The sequence below is a fragment of the Paramisgurnus dabryanus genome, chromosome 16, assembly GCF_030506205.2.
Source record: "Paramisgurnus dabryanus chromosome 16, PD_genome_1.1, whole genome shotgun sequence".
Lineage (NCBI taxonomy): Eukaryota > Metazoa > Chordata > Actinopteri > Cypriniformes > Cobitidae > Paramisgurnus > Paramisgurnus dabryanus.
Window position 1 is genome coordinate 15962896 of NC_133352.1, and position 15570 is coordinate 15978465.

Below are 15570 nucleotides of genomic sequence, written 5' to 3' on the forward strand. Positions count from 1 at the left end.
ATCAAGGACTTTGGTGCCGTATCATGGGTGCAGGCGGCGCAATGATATTACGCAGCAGCCGAAAATACTCCCCTTAGTATCTTTTAGGAGGGACTATTTTCGGGCACTACTTAATATCATTGCGCCTGCTGCATCCATGATACGGCACCAAAGTCTTTGATTATTACGCCAGAATGGGAGAGTACTTCCTAGCCATATCTGCCTAGAAAATCGCAACTTTTAATTTTCTGTTGGTCTTAGTACACGATGTAACTACAGAAGAGTCAAGTTTTAAATAGGAACAATATCCAAACTCTTTGATTATTTTTTTGCGCGATGCTAATGGTCTAATCAGATTCAATGGATTATGCTAAGCTATGCTAAAAGTGGTACCGCCAGACCCAGAGATCAGCTGAATGGATTCCAAAAAGGTAAAAACAATTGTTTAACTCTAGGGGAGCTGGAAAATGAGCAAATTTTCAAAAAAAGCAGAGTGTCCCTTTAAAATAGGTTTATTTTAAGTATAGTTTGAAGTTTGTATGTAGGCACATCAGGCCTAAAAGGTCCACTGAACAATGAACATTCAGTTGATTCACTTAAAATTTGCACTTTCAACAATACAGTTCATTTGATTATTATAAGCGTTCCTGCTAAATGTAAACCACTTCAAAATCTTAATCAAATCATACACTATTTAGAAAGCACAGATTTTGATTCTATTATATAATTATGCATTATTATAAAATAAATGATTGCTCAAAGCAGAACTATCAAGGGATGTTTTCTAGCACATTTTTCAAATCTACTTTATATCTTATCATTCTAGCTTTACAAGGCTGCAGTTATTGAATTGCGATGTGGAGTGTGTGAAAGGAAGGTCACGTCTCTTAACTTGACACTATCAAATGAACCCTTTAGATCAGTTTGGGCTCAGCCCTGAACTCCCTTTAATTTGTGCCAGGAGTTAGATTGAAAAATTCGAGTAAATAACCACCATCCCCTGACGTTATTATAGCCTTGAGTGAGATCTGCTCATCCGGGCTCTGCAGCGAGCTATTCTTTTCTTTTATCTAGCTTTAGGATCTTAGAAGGTAGTTAACTACGAAAATAACATACTCTGAGTCATAGTTTAATACAGCTCGGATCTGTAAAAATTATGTCAAATCAACATATATATTTTTTTATGTTACTTTAACTTAACAAATGAAGTTAAACAATTTCAACTTGTTTTTATAAATTATGTACTTTTTATAAGTTATGTCAACCTATCACAAGTCAAAACTTAAAATAGTAGGTTGAATTGACAAAGTTGTTTTAACTTAATGCTGCATTTTTTTAAAGTGTAGGCGATATAACTTTAGATTTAATATCTTGTTATCATTCTAAATGTTACTATTATAATACTATAATATTTTTTTAGAATAATAAAACACTTTTTTAAGGTATATTTAAGATGCTTTTATGCCTTAATTTGGACCGTGGAGAGTTGACAGGGAAGTGTTTGGTGGAGAAAGGGTAGCAGCATCAGCAAAGGACCTCTGAGATGGGCCCATCTGTGCTTATTAAATAAATGCTTGATTTTGACCTTGTGAAGACTTTTATAAAATGAGCACATGTAAACGCAGTTTGAGGTGATAAGAGATTATACTAGAACCTTTTGCAACAGTCTTCTTGCACAGCTTGCAAATTATGTTTTAGTGTCTGTTTTCTAAAAACCAAGGCGTCACAATATTACAGATTGAATGTTGAATTTTGGGTACTAATTCATCATTCACTCCTGTGATTCTTTCCATACCTTTGTCGATTGCTGTTGCCATTTTGATAATGACGAGTTACATTGCACAACTCTTGAAGCATAAAAGGAGTGAAATTGCCTATTGATGTCATGTTTGGCACATTTATCCTAATTTTCAACAATAGGATTCAATATTCACAATATTCTGTAATGTTATATCTTCCGCACAAATATCTCAGTAATATTGATTAGTCGATATATCACACAGCGCTTGTTTAAATGCATCAGTTTAATCAGTTTACCACTGGAAAAGAAAGGGAAATAAAATAGCAGTCTTGATTTTATTAGTTGCATATTCATTGCTGATAGTGGATCTTGTCGTTCTCAGAATAACACTGATTCTGGCCTGTCCCATGGACCTGAAGAATTTCCCTATGGATGTGCAGACCTGTATAATGCAGTTGGAGAGCTGTAAGTATGCCCTGATCCTTTCAGCCAGATGGAGAGGATTTATTCAGTGGTGCAGAGATGGATGTTGTACTGGCTGGCACGAGGAGATGAAGAGCATAGTGATTTAAGAGAGCCTTCAAGTAGATTCAGCAGTCAGCAGGGAGAAGCTTCTAGTCCCTGACGTCACTGTAGATCTATGTTATATTTCTGTATATTTGCCAAATTAACGGATATATTTGGGAATTTTTTGTTTTGTAATGCTTAACTTTTCCATTGTAAACAATGTCCTGTCTGGTGCTTATTTTGCATTATGATTCTTGGAACAAAAACTGTTGATGGGGAATTTTTGCACGCTGTCAACACGCTTTTATACAACACCCTGTCAACATTGTTAGCGAATGATGTAGTCCCATGCAAACAAAATGGTTTATAAATTCTTTTGTTTCCTCTCTCTTCTACTAGTCGGCTATACCATGAATGATCTTATATTCGAGTGGGATGAGAAAGGAGCTGTGCAGGTGGCAGATGGACTGACGTTACCTCAGTTCATACTGAAAGAAGAGAAGGATTTGCGTTATTGTACCAAGCACTATAACACAGGTTAGTGTCATTTAATCTCATGTTATTTTCTCTGTGAAACTGTTCAGCTGAGCAGATAACACACACACACAATACTCTTATATGGCTGCTATCACAAACTGTTATAAATGACTTAGTACGGTTCACAGGTTCAGCTAAAGGACAGGGACCATATTTCGGATTCTTCTTCATGAGCTTTCGATTGAGTTAAATACCATCTGCTCTGTCAACGTCAACAGTCAAAACATTTTACACTCCAGATAGAGTGGAAAAATGCTGAAGGCCAGACTAGTTCAGATTGAAAAAAGAAAGAAAACAGAAGGGACAGTTAGAGCAGATTTTTTCTCTTTTTTCTTTAATAATAATTCTCATTGGGATAATGAGGGTAGCTTCGCTGGATATATAATGTAATAGTCATAATGATATTACAAAAAAATCATCCAAAAAATTAAAATTTTGTTTTCATTAACCACCTTCTTTCCAACTTTGTGTAATTTTCTGTAACGATACACAAAACAAGAATAGTCATCTGTCTCAAACTCCAGTTGTAAAGATAAAACACTATAATGCTATCATAAAAGACTATACGATTTCTGCACTACATTTCAGTGCATTTTAAAAATGGTGCCAGTGATCAGGTATGACACTAAACGTCATTGACAGTGACCCTAGACCACAAAATCAGTTCTAGTAAGGGTCCACTTTTTGAAATTGAGATTTGTAGATCATCTTAAAGCTGAATAAATGCAACTATTTGAATTTCTGCAATCTAGGTGTGCAAAAAATCTAAATATTGAGGAAATTATTATATTAAAGAATAATAAAGTATGAATGAAGTTCTTGGCATCACATCTTACTGATGATAAATAAGTTTTTGATATATTTACAGTAGGAAATGTACAAAATATCTATCTAGTGACATGCAGAGGTGGAAAGAGTATTGAAATTTTCTGCTCAAATAAAAGTACTGTTACTTTAATAATATTTTACTTAAGTACAAGTAAAATTAGTGGTCTAAAGGACAAGGGAATATAAATCTCAAACTAGTTGTTTTTAAAGTGCAAAAACATAAAGTAAATAAAATAAAAAGCTTTTTTATAACTAAGAAACATTTATAGAATTGTTTAATGATTTTACAGGTGAGTTATGCACTTTTAAGACAAAGAATAATATAGGTCAGCAGCTAGTAAATACAATCACAATCACTATGTGTATATATATACATACATACATACATACATACATACATACATACATACATACATACATACACACGCACTCACACACACACACACACACACACACACACACACACACACACACACACACACACACACACACACACACACACACACACACACACACACACGAAATTACCATATTGAGCATATAATGAGATTGTGTCATGGCTATATTTAATCCTGACACGTTTATTGTCTTCCATCTAGTTTTCGTGGCCCAGCAGTATAAAGCACCTTCAGTGTAATTTTCCCTTAAGTTCACCCTTATGTTTCCCTTAAGGGTTAAGGGTGTTGCAGAATTTATTTTTTACATGTTTTCTGTTGCGTCTCCATGGCAACAATAGTATTTTATAACAGCAAACCTTGATTCCTGTCAGGAACCACTTAACGATTACACTTACCTAAAATAACTGTTTAAGGGATTACACTGTATGCAACACCCTTAAATTATTCTCTTAGGTAAGGGGAATTTACCCCTTAAGTGTCACAATTATCTTTGCAATGTCTAATGACCCTGCGCATTCTCGAGGACGTTCTTAAGTTGACATGGTGTCAAAAACGATTGACGCGGCATGCAAATGAGCGGTAAAAACTTACCTGAACATGCTTGCGCAGGTTTGATGTCATGTTTTTTTATAAAATGCAAGTTCAGTCACCTTGGGCAAACACAGCTCACACTGCATAATAAAGCTATTTCCTTTCTTGCACTTGTAGTCAAATTGGTCGCTTAAATATGGCCAGGGGTTTCTTTCATAAGAATTCACTTCAGGGTCTACATCACCAGTGCCTGTCTCGTCCGCTCCTTGGTTATTTTTGTGAGTTAAGTGCGTTCCCCCGCCCATCAATCAATCAGTATTCGTGGCGTGCCTTTTTTACTTTGCATATTTTTTATATATTTTTTTTTACTCAGTAACAGATTTAAGTTGTAGTGAAGTATAATACTTAAAACAAAACATACAGATTTTAAAAACTACTTTAAAAAGTATGTACACAAAAAAACTACTGAATTATAGTTAGGCGAGTAAATGTAATTCATTATTTTCCATCTCTGGCGACATGCTGTGCCAGCCCAGCTTCAATAAAGTCTATATCATGAATGCATAGCTTTCAATAGCATGCAGTGTTCAAATATAGTGATTGATAATAAAAGCAAAGCACTCAATGTTATCTATGCTATCTCATTTGAACACAGATTGTATTGCATTGCCGTGTAAGCTTTGAACATCACCTCTGACCTCACTCTTGTGCACATCGAAATCCATTGAAGACTCTGGGGACGCCCTAAAACTCATCATCCTCATACTGTGTCTGTTTATCTCTCTTTTCGCTCCTCTTGGCGTAAACATGTTCTTATAGCACAAACACTGAACATCCAGCCCAGTGCCGAGTGCAAAGGCTCTGCCGCTCCCCAGTCAAGCATTAACCGGGAAATTAAAGTGTCGTTTTTTTAGATTTATTAGCAGCGATCTATTTTGATTTGCAGTCCAGCCTCATTTCAGTCCAGTTTGTTCTCCTTCAGTTGCACTCTCTTGTGTCTCTTGGGAGAAATAGACATTAGATGTAGTATTTTTAATGCTGCGTCTCTTTTGTTTTTCGCTTGGCTGTTTGCAATCAGCAGAGATCGTAATTCAAATGAAAGGTTTGCGCTTTTGGTTTGAGTTTTGGTGTCAGTGCTTCTGTTTGTTAGAACGTGTATTTACCTTTTACATATTTTATTTTATTTTATTTTACTTTACTTTACTTTACTTTACTTTACATTATTTTATTTTATTTTACTTTATTTTATTTTATTTTACTTTATTTTATTTTATTTTATTTTACTTTACTTTACTTTACTTTACTTTATTTTATTTTATTTTACTTTACTTTATTTTATTTTATTTTATTTTATTTACAGTGTCGAAACTCATTTTGAAGTACCATGGGACTTTAAAAGGCATATATTAATAAATCTGCAATGACAAAACACAGCAGATGTGCTGTCGCATCACAGACAGGCAACAACGAAACCCATGTACTTTTTCTGTTTCAGGGAAGTTCACCTGTATAGAGGCCCGTTTCCACCTGGAGAGACAGATGGGTTATTATCTGATCCAGATGTACATTCCCAGTCTCCTGATTGTTATTTTGTCTTGGGTCTCTTTCTGGATCAACATGGACGCCGCCCCTGCCCGTGTAGGTTTGGGCATCACTACTGTGCTGACCATGACCACTCAGAGTTCAGGATCTAGAGCCTCTCTTCCTAAGGTCAGTTGGTTGTTGAATTTTTTATCCTTCCTTTATTACATTAAGCTGATTTTGTACATAATATTATTTTGCCGTTTCATTATGTCCCGCTGAAGGCCTGCGATTTGCATTTATATTGTACTACACCCTCCTCCATCATAATATCATAACCAGACAATTTGTGGCCCACTAACATTATCTCTTACTATTTCTACTCACTTTTTAAAAGCAATATATCACTCTACGGTAAACCTAACACACACACACACACACAAAGTAACTACAGCGTATGTATTTTAATACAGCATATTAACTGCGGTGTCCTACCTAGTGCAAAATAAATGTCTTGTCTGTCGACGCCACATTTTTTCGGGGTGACAGCTTTGCGGTGATTATCTCAGCATTAGGGTTTTGAAAGTAAACATCCCATTTACTTTCTTCCTACAGAAATGAATTTATAGCAATGATGTCAGCTTTAAACCTTTCAAGACAGGCCTTTCAGATTGCGTTAATATCTAGAAGTCTCAAAGCAAGGGTGTCCAAACTCAATCCTGGAGGGCCCGTGTCCTGCAGAGTTTAGCAAGGTAGATTTATGCCGATTTCATGTTACTGTACATGTAAACGCCTTAACCGACTTCCTTGCAATTTTGTTCATGTGCGCACGTTTTTGAGTGTAAAAGATAAATGTCACAAACGGAATTAAGTGTAAAGTAACGCATAAAAGTCTGCTCTCGACTCATGCAGTTGACAGAGAACTGCAAAATGTAAAACTTGTGTTACATTAACAGGTTCTGGATAAGACATGAAAAGAGATACAACAGTATAGCTTTCGGTTATTGATCTGCATTAATGAATACAAAAAAATCTATAATAAACAGATCTTGATAGATATTTGCTTATTGTGTGAACACACTCATTAAAGAAAATGTAATTTAACAGTTAAAAGAGGTAAATATATTTACATAATTAAAGTTTGTCTGGACAGCTGAGATCACTGTTTATGGTGATCATCTTTTACATGTTGTCAATAAATCAGCTGTCTGTAATAGAGGAGTAAAAGTCCTCTTTTCAAATGTTTACTTGATAGAGTACTGTATTTATTTATTTATTTTGCTGCTGCTGTCTCTTTTAGTGTAAATGTAAGATGAGCAACAACTTTTTGCTGCAAGCTGTTGGCTTTCTGTCAAGTCTGATATAGGTCTTAACCATGGGCGGAAATCCCGGGGGGGTCGGGGGGGACAGGACCCCCCCTATCTGAGGGTTGTCCCCCCTAAATTATCATTAGAATATGTGTATTGAAAATAATTTAATGATTTATAATACTTAAACTAGTTGTGTAAGAAGTGAAACAATACAAATGCAAACGGAGCAACAACAAAAAAACGTTTTAAATATTTGGATTCCCCCTCCCTTGCCTCACAGTGGTTTGGTCCACTGCCCACGCCCCTTTTACCTCACCACCACACATTCCGGTGGTAGAGAAGTGTACGGAGCCGACGCGTTAATAAGCTATATACAATACAACGTTTCCCATCACTTATCAGTTTATCCTCATATGTTTTAAAACTGGACTATTTTGACATATAAACATGAACATATTTCGTTTTCTGAGAACAGAAGCAGATAAACGATCAAGAAAACATTTTTATGCATTCATGCAGAGGTGAGGCAGAGCTGAAAGTAACAAATTACATTTACTCACCTTGCTGTAACTGAGTTTTTTGTGTACTTTTACTTTGAGTAGTTTTTAAAATCTGTACTTTACTTTTACTTAAGTATGTTTAAAGTATTGTTGGTTACTTCGCTACATGTTAAATCATATCCGTTACTGAGTAAAAATAAATAAAAAAGTAAGGTGATAAAGACGCGCCACGGTCGGATGATTGATTGATGGGCGGGGGAACGCGCAAAAAGAACCATGGAGAGGGACGAGACAGGCGCAGGCTAATGCAGACCCTCAATTCAATTCTTACGAAAGAAACCCCTGGCCATTGACGCAAAGCGATTGTTTCATTCAGGTAGGGTTCATGCTCTTGAGTACGGAGTTTGAGAATTGCCGACCGTGTTTAACCGCTAATTTGCACGATGCATTTTTAATACATGCGCATTATCTTCCGAGGTCTAGCAGCTTCGCGTCAAGTCAAACAACTTGAGAACGTCCTCGAGAATGCGCAGATCATTAGACATTGCAAAGAGAGAGAGAGCGCGAGAGAGATAGATTGAAAGACATCAGGTACACAGGTCTGGGAGCTAATAAACGTGTAAAGGATGTATAGTGTATAGCCATGGCACTCATCTCATTATATGTTCATTTATGTATATAGTTTAATAACAATGTATGTTACCAGCAATACATCAATTACAACCTTCATATAATGATTGTATTTACTAGCTGCTGACCTCATATTATTTTTGCTTCAAAAGTGCATAACTCACCTGTAAAAATCATTAAATAATTCCATAAATGTTTCTTAGTTATAAAAAGCTTTTTATTTTATTAACATTTGTTATTGCACTTTAATTGTAGAGATGTTTACAATTAAAAACATAGTTTGAGATGTATATATCCTTCCTTTGTGAACTATACTAGAAACCTCTCCCCGCTGTAAAAAAGTAACTCTTAAAATTAAAATGACTTTTTACTTGAGTAGATTTTTAGACCAGTAACTTTACTTTTACTTAAGTAAAATATTATTAAAGTAACTTTACTATTACTTAAGTAGAAAATTGTATTACTCTTTTCACCTCTGCATTCATATGTATTAAAATTAAATTTGCGTCCGTTCATAGAGAAAGAGAAACGTTTTCTATCTGTACCCATTTCCTTGCAAGTACAATTTTGCCTGTATTATTGGTGTCCCCTTCAAAAATTGTTCTTGAAAAATTTTATGTTTATTGTCCCCCCCAACATTTAGATGAGATTTTCGCCCCTGGTCTTAACAGTTCCATCTTTCAACAACATCATCTTTGCAAAGCCAGAAATACATTGTGACAGATTTACAAAACATCTGGCCCAAATGTGAAGCACAGACTGTTCATTTCAGATTGAAATGATCAGTAACCTTGTTAAACATGAATTTAAGCTGCATGTGTGTGAACGCTGGGATCTTTAAAGGCGGGGTACATGATCTCTAAAAAGACAATGTTGACATTTGAAATTACCTTAACAAACACACCCCTACCACAATAAAATCAGGACCTTCTTTTGATATACCTGCGCCACACATACACAACCCAGGCAACAATGTCAGTTAGTAGACACGCCCCTAACTGCTGATTGAATACAAGTGTGGACACCTTTTCCAAAGCGTTTCTCAAAAAATCAAAAATCATGCACCCCGCCTTTAAGGATGGTTTAAATACAGCCAAAAACATCAAACAGGTTTAGTAAAATTTCTGCATATTTTGTTTTCTACAATTCTTCTAATGTTGTGGGATAACGTACTCCTGTGTGACTGCGGGCCAAATTTCTGAACACTAAATAACGGTGCAATCAAGTCCTCCTGGGAAGTTCATATTTATGATCTTGGAAGTCATTGTTACACCATGATGTGTGTTCAGGTGCTAAAATGACACACTGGCCAATTTCAGCTTTTTAGTACTACTGCTACAAAATGAAGAGCAGCAGATGGGCATTGGCTGTGTAATTGATGATTTATGTATTTTATTATTCTCAAGCTGCCACAGACAATGATGGGAAATGTAGTTTGGTCACTCGAGCCTAGCGTTGTGTGTTCTGGCAAGCTTTATCTCTATTCTTTTTTTTTCAGCAGTACAAACACAAAACCCCCAGAAACTATACATTGACAAATACGATTTAATATGATTTTATTATGAAGACTATTTACATACCCCCAACTCAGACTTAGGTTTAGAGGTGCTCAAATTTACTCAAGATGTATTATAAGGTAAAAAGATATGAAAAAAATCTCAATACATTATCATTAAAGGTTTAACTGTACTGTATATAAAAGTAGTGTGTATAAGCAGTGGGTCATCAACTTATTTAACGATTGCTTAACGATTTTACATTAATATATTAAATATATTAGGGCTGTCAGGATTAACGTGTTAAAATGTGATTAATTCATTAATCATTTATGTGTTAAAAAATGAACCTGGTTAATTGCAGTACGTTTGACCACTAGTACCGTCATATACATTTATATTAGTGCTGGGGAAAGATTAATCGTGATTTTTTTTGCATAAGATATCAGTGTGTGCTTGTTTGTTAATTTTATGTATATATAAATACTAGGGGTGTCCTCGACTAAGGATTTACATATTCGAATCATAATTGTTGAATCTTTCTATAGTAGACAGATAGTCGAATCATCTATGTGTGTGCGCATGGGTGGAAGGGGCACCAGGTAGTCAACAAATGGTTAACTTTAATTTTGTTTCACAAGCAGCACACAGAAATAAATGTCTGATTAAGTGACCAAAACTGTCTTTGAAGTGATGAACGAAGACAACATGACGATGCATTTGAATCATTTTTAAGTTAAAATGAAAAGCAATATTGACATTCATTAAATGATTCCTCACAAGATTTTAAAGCTAAGATCTACAGAACATAAAATAAATATATAACATATCTTTTTGTTATATCAAACATTTTGATAACTAAACTTAAAAACATGTGATCCTCTGGGAAGCCCCCGCTACAGTTCAGCGATCTTATATAATTTTAAGATTTAGCGCGTCAAAGCAGTCATGACCAAGAAAAACCCCGACAAATTACATATAATTTGTGATTATTACCATAAATGATAAAAGCTAAACTTTATATACAATTCCTTAAATGTTAATTAATAAAAAGAAAAACTCTGAAATTAATGATTTTATAGATAAATACGCTTTAGTAATACCTGCTTGCTTACTTTGATCATTTCTGTATTCACCTGATGATTTTTATATCATTTATTTCATGAATTTCTTTTCTATCATTTGAAAGTGAACACCGACCATAATATTAAATCACAAGAGAGACAGTCGTGTCTGGCATACATTAGGCTTTGTGCAGATATTTTCCGTGTCATCAACGAAATTTACAAAAACGGCTTACCTGTTTTGAAATGTAACTTTTGACAAGATAACCACCCTGTTTTAAATACATTTCAAAACTTATAACTGTTTAGTTTGATGAACTCCTAAATATTAGATGCAGAGCACCTAGCACATTCGGCTAAATTACATGCACCAGCACCATGGCCAGCGCAACATTAATACAACGAAAAGCAATCCAAAATGTATGTTTATAATAAATAAATAATTGTAATAAAATAAGGTCAGAAGTAACAAGGTGCAGAATAGGGCTGTCACTTTTTATTCGATATTCGAATATGCATTCGAACCTGACGTGAAATATCCGTATTCAAACTATAAATAAAGCATCCGGTTTTTTAAATGCAATGTGTAGCGCATTTTTTACAGTAACACCTCGTAATAGGAGGCTGAGCGTGAGACCGACGACGGCAACTGTGCGCAAGAGAGGAAATCAAATGGGACCAAAATGAACCTCATGTGCATGTCAAGATAGAATTATAGTTTGTATATAAAATTACATATTATTGCTTAATGTTATAGTGTTAAATATTATAGCAGAATAAAAAGCTTGTGTTAATACGTTAGCATTATGAAATTAATGCCCAGATATTCGAATATATTCGGATACATTGCATGATATTCGAAATCCGTTCAAATTTGATTTCTCTCAAAAGTGACAGCCCTAGTGCAGAACAAATATGTGTAAAATGCCCGATGTGCACGGAAACAAAACACCAGCCAAATAGTTAAATCAGATAACCCCGAGTGATTTATAAATAAAATAAAACAAATTGTTAAAATAATGAAAGTAAAGCCAGAATTGCCAGCTTTGTCTTTTTAACTGCAAAAACAAAGAGGCCACTGCTTTGCAATGCATGGAAACCTCTTACCATATGGACGTGCAGCCCTGTCACGGGGGTTGTTGGATTTATAACGCATTTTAAAAATATTAAATAAATCAGCTACTTCACATATTATTTGCATAGCATTATCATAATAGGCTGTATTTTAGCAACATGAGAGTAAGTAAATGATAACAGAATTCTCATTTTTAATATTATTATTCTAAATGAATACCACTCATTTAAGAAATCATTTTCCCCCTGTTTTTTCCCTATAAGAAAGTTTTTGTCATCCCACTCTCACCCCAGTGGGCTCCATTCATTTTTGCAATGTTTTCTGAACCATGCTGCTGTAATGCAACCTAAACTCCACCACTACTTTGGTCACTGACTCGTCAAATAAAGTGAATCTCAGCTGAGCTCTTTTCCAGGCCAAAGAAGAAGCTCTAAACTCATCGCCCCAAAAACACTTCAAATGTCAGCATTAGCAGAGACCGACCCGCATACAGCCATGCTCTGAAAAATACTTTGATGCAAAACCTTAATTCTTAAATTCTGCATTTAATATTTATTACCATTTTGATCTTTATGTCAGGCTGCACCGAGCAGCGCTTCCAGCTCATTGAATTCTAGATGAAAGTGCTTCTTGTCTATTGTACCTTAAAATGGGCATATTTTACAACTTTCTCAACTGGAAAGTTTTAAGCACTTGAGCTAAGCGAGTGACTCAGTGCGTGAACTCTAAGCCTGCCAGTGACTCACACTCGTGCCTGTCCTCTGTTGATTTTGCCTTGCTGCAGGTGTCCTACGTGAAAGCCATTGACATTTGGATGGCCGTCTGCCTACTCTTCGTCTTCTCCGCCCTGCTGGAGTACGCCGCTGTCAACTTCATCGCACGCCAACACAAAGAGCTGCTGCGCTTCCAGAGAAGAAGAAGACATCTTAAGGTGAACCCTGCAGTCATGATCTCTAAGCCGAGTAGACTTTGTGCTTTACATTCAGATCTGCTAAATATTCACTTTGTTAAGGATTCAAACAGTCAATATTTGCATTCAGAGAAACAAAACACACAGAGAGTTAATATTTCATCTGGGCACTGAGCGGCAGTGTCTGATGAAAATGGCGCAGCGCCACATTCAATAAGCAAAGCCCAGGTTTTTTTAAATTGGCTTTTCGCTATGCTGGTTTGCTAATTTTGCGAATGAAAATCTCACAGAAACATTACATCATAACCTACATTTAATAAAAAAATAAAAAAGGGAAACAGGAGCTGGTGGTGTGGACACCAAAAATGTGACCTTGCCTGTGAAATCCCCAACTTTTATTCTTTTTCTGCATAAAATCATCCTACATAATAAATGTACATTAAAATATAATCATAACCATGTCAAAGATCAAACTTTTTCATAAACAACGAAGAATGTGTTTTTTCACCATTTATGACATTATAACTTGTGTAAATCTTTACCTGTGTTAACACTAACTATAACAAGCAACAGCAAATTATTGCTTTTGATCTTTCCTCCATACTGAGATTGTACCAAAATAAAAGAAATAGGTCATTGAGTAGTGTTAGTAGACACAGACGAATCTGTTCATGCACCTCAAAATAAACCAAAAGTCTTATCGTTGTAATCCTCAGTCTGCCTCTGGGCTGCACGTAATAGGTGCAGAGAAATTATTTGGGTACCTTTAGCCCCATACAGGGAAATCCACAGGGACACACATCGGTTGATAGCAGACCTGCCACCATTCGGGCCCCAAGGGCACAATGGCACAAATCACAATTTTAACTGTTTGAAATGAATGCCCAAGATTCCCATCCAAAGACCGCCAACCGTGACATTCCAGATGATGTCACATGAACATATATGATGAAATATTACCATGTATACTTTATTACTTTATTTCAGAATGCGTGACAGAGCTCCAATTTTGCCGCATTATCATTATCACCGCCCCGTTAATGAAACTCCCCGGCCACGGTGATCCACGGCCGCCATTCGGCCCTCCATCCTGCCTCGCAGGGGCTATCAGTCAGTACTTGCGCTCTGCACTGCAGCTCGGAGCTGTCACCTCACTGCACTAGACAATAAAACAACTCCCCAGCATTACCACGGGAGCTTATCGACCTTCTCTCGCTCGTGTCTCTGAGACTCAGCTAGAATGAGGATTCCCCCTGCTGGACAGACTGAGATCTGTGTTCATCAGTGACCCCACAGGAATCTTGTTTTTACGTTGTGGAAACAGCTGTCCTGAAAGATTTCACTCGTGCGCTGTATTTCACTACAATAACCTGCTTCTCGTTCACTAATCACCCATAATCTACTTTAACCAGACGCTAAATGCACCAGAATTGACTTAGATTTATTATAGAATGTGCATAATGCACTAAACTCGGTGCTGTTTGCCCGGCACAATTAACATCGCTGTATATCCGTACACAGTAAAGGATTTCATTTAAAAGAGATGCTTGTGTACATTTTTTAGTCATGATGGCAGGAATTATTAACATCCACAAATCATGATCAAATGAAATTGTAGAAGAGCTTTTAAAGCATGGATACAGTATATCCTGACGTGCAGCGTTGTTGAGTGCACTTTAAACATTTTAAGGAGTCGCTTCAGGTGCATGAATTGCAGTGATGGAGTACAGTTTCGGTATTGCAGTAATCGTCTGTGTCCTATTCCAACATCTAGAACTGGTTGGCGAGATATTTGCACTGTGTACCGTAAATGAAAGTCATTTCTTTGGTGAGTCAGGTGCTGAAACAAATCAGACAGCATATGCAAATCTACCAAGCTATCAGCAGGTGCAGTACATTTTTACTGAATTCCATCCTGTAATGAATTGGTCAAGCATCTCCAAAGAGTGAAAAATATTGAAAACGAATAATAAGGCAAAAGTAACTCAATACCGCTCAGCAAGGTTTAACCAATACCACTTAACCAATACCAAGGTATGCAGAATATCATCTCTGAACGCACAACATCAAGTCAAGTCAAGTCTCAAGTCTTGTTGTAACAAATAAAACTCTTAGAAGAAATAAAGAAATTACAAACATTTATATTAAAGAACAAAGTTGCACATTAAGAAAGGTCTAAAATTAGCATTAGGCACAGAAATCGAATTAAATGGATAATAACACTGTCTTTATTGTACAAATTAAATATTATTATTATTATTATTATTAGAGCAATAGAAGTGATTTTCTGTTTGTCTTGGGTTGTTTGATTAACATTAATGACACAGACTTAAGTAGGTTAATTGAGGTTACTGTCTCTTTAAGAACAAATAAGCCCAGACTGGTTTCTGACTGGTTCCTTAAGACATAAACAAATGTTTTTATTAGAAAAAGAAAACCGTGAGATCATTTTGTGTGTATGTGCCCTGTCAAGAACAGAAAGATGTTATGTTGGCTTACTTTTTGAAACATTTTTCTCTGTATAGACCGTTTCAGCAGTAATA

General features: G+C 35.8%; 1 protein-coding gene across 2 annotated transcripts in view; it reads left to right on the forward strand.

The window, feature by feature from the left end:
- glra1 (glycine receptor, alpha 1) overlaps positions 1 to 15570 on the forward strand; it is a 60120-nt gene that overhangs the window by 26155 nt on the left and 18395 nt on the right. For both annotated transcript variants that reach the window (XM_065271547.2, XM_065271553.2), the window contains 4 exons: positions 2103 to 2185; positions 2627 to 2764; positions 6017 to 6231; positions 12902 to 13048. In XM_065271547.2, the coding sequence (XP_065127619.1) occupies positions 2103 to 2185; positions 2627 to 2764; positions 6017 to 6231; positions 12902 to 13048 (583 nt within the window). The remainder of the gene's footprint in view (positions 1 to 2102; positions 2186 to 2626; positions 2765 to 6016; positions 6232 to 12901; positions 13049 to 15570) is intronic.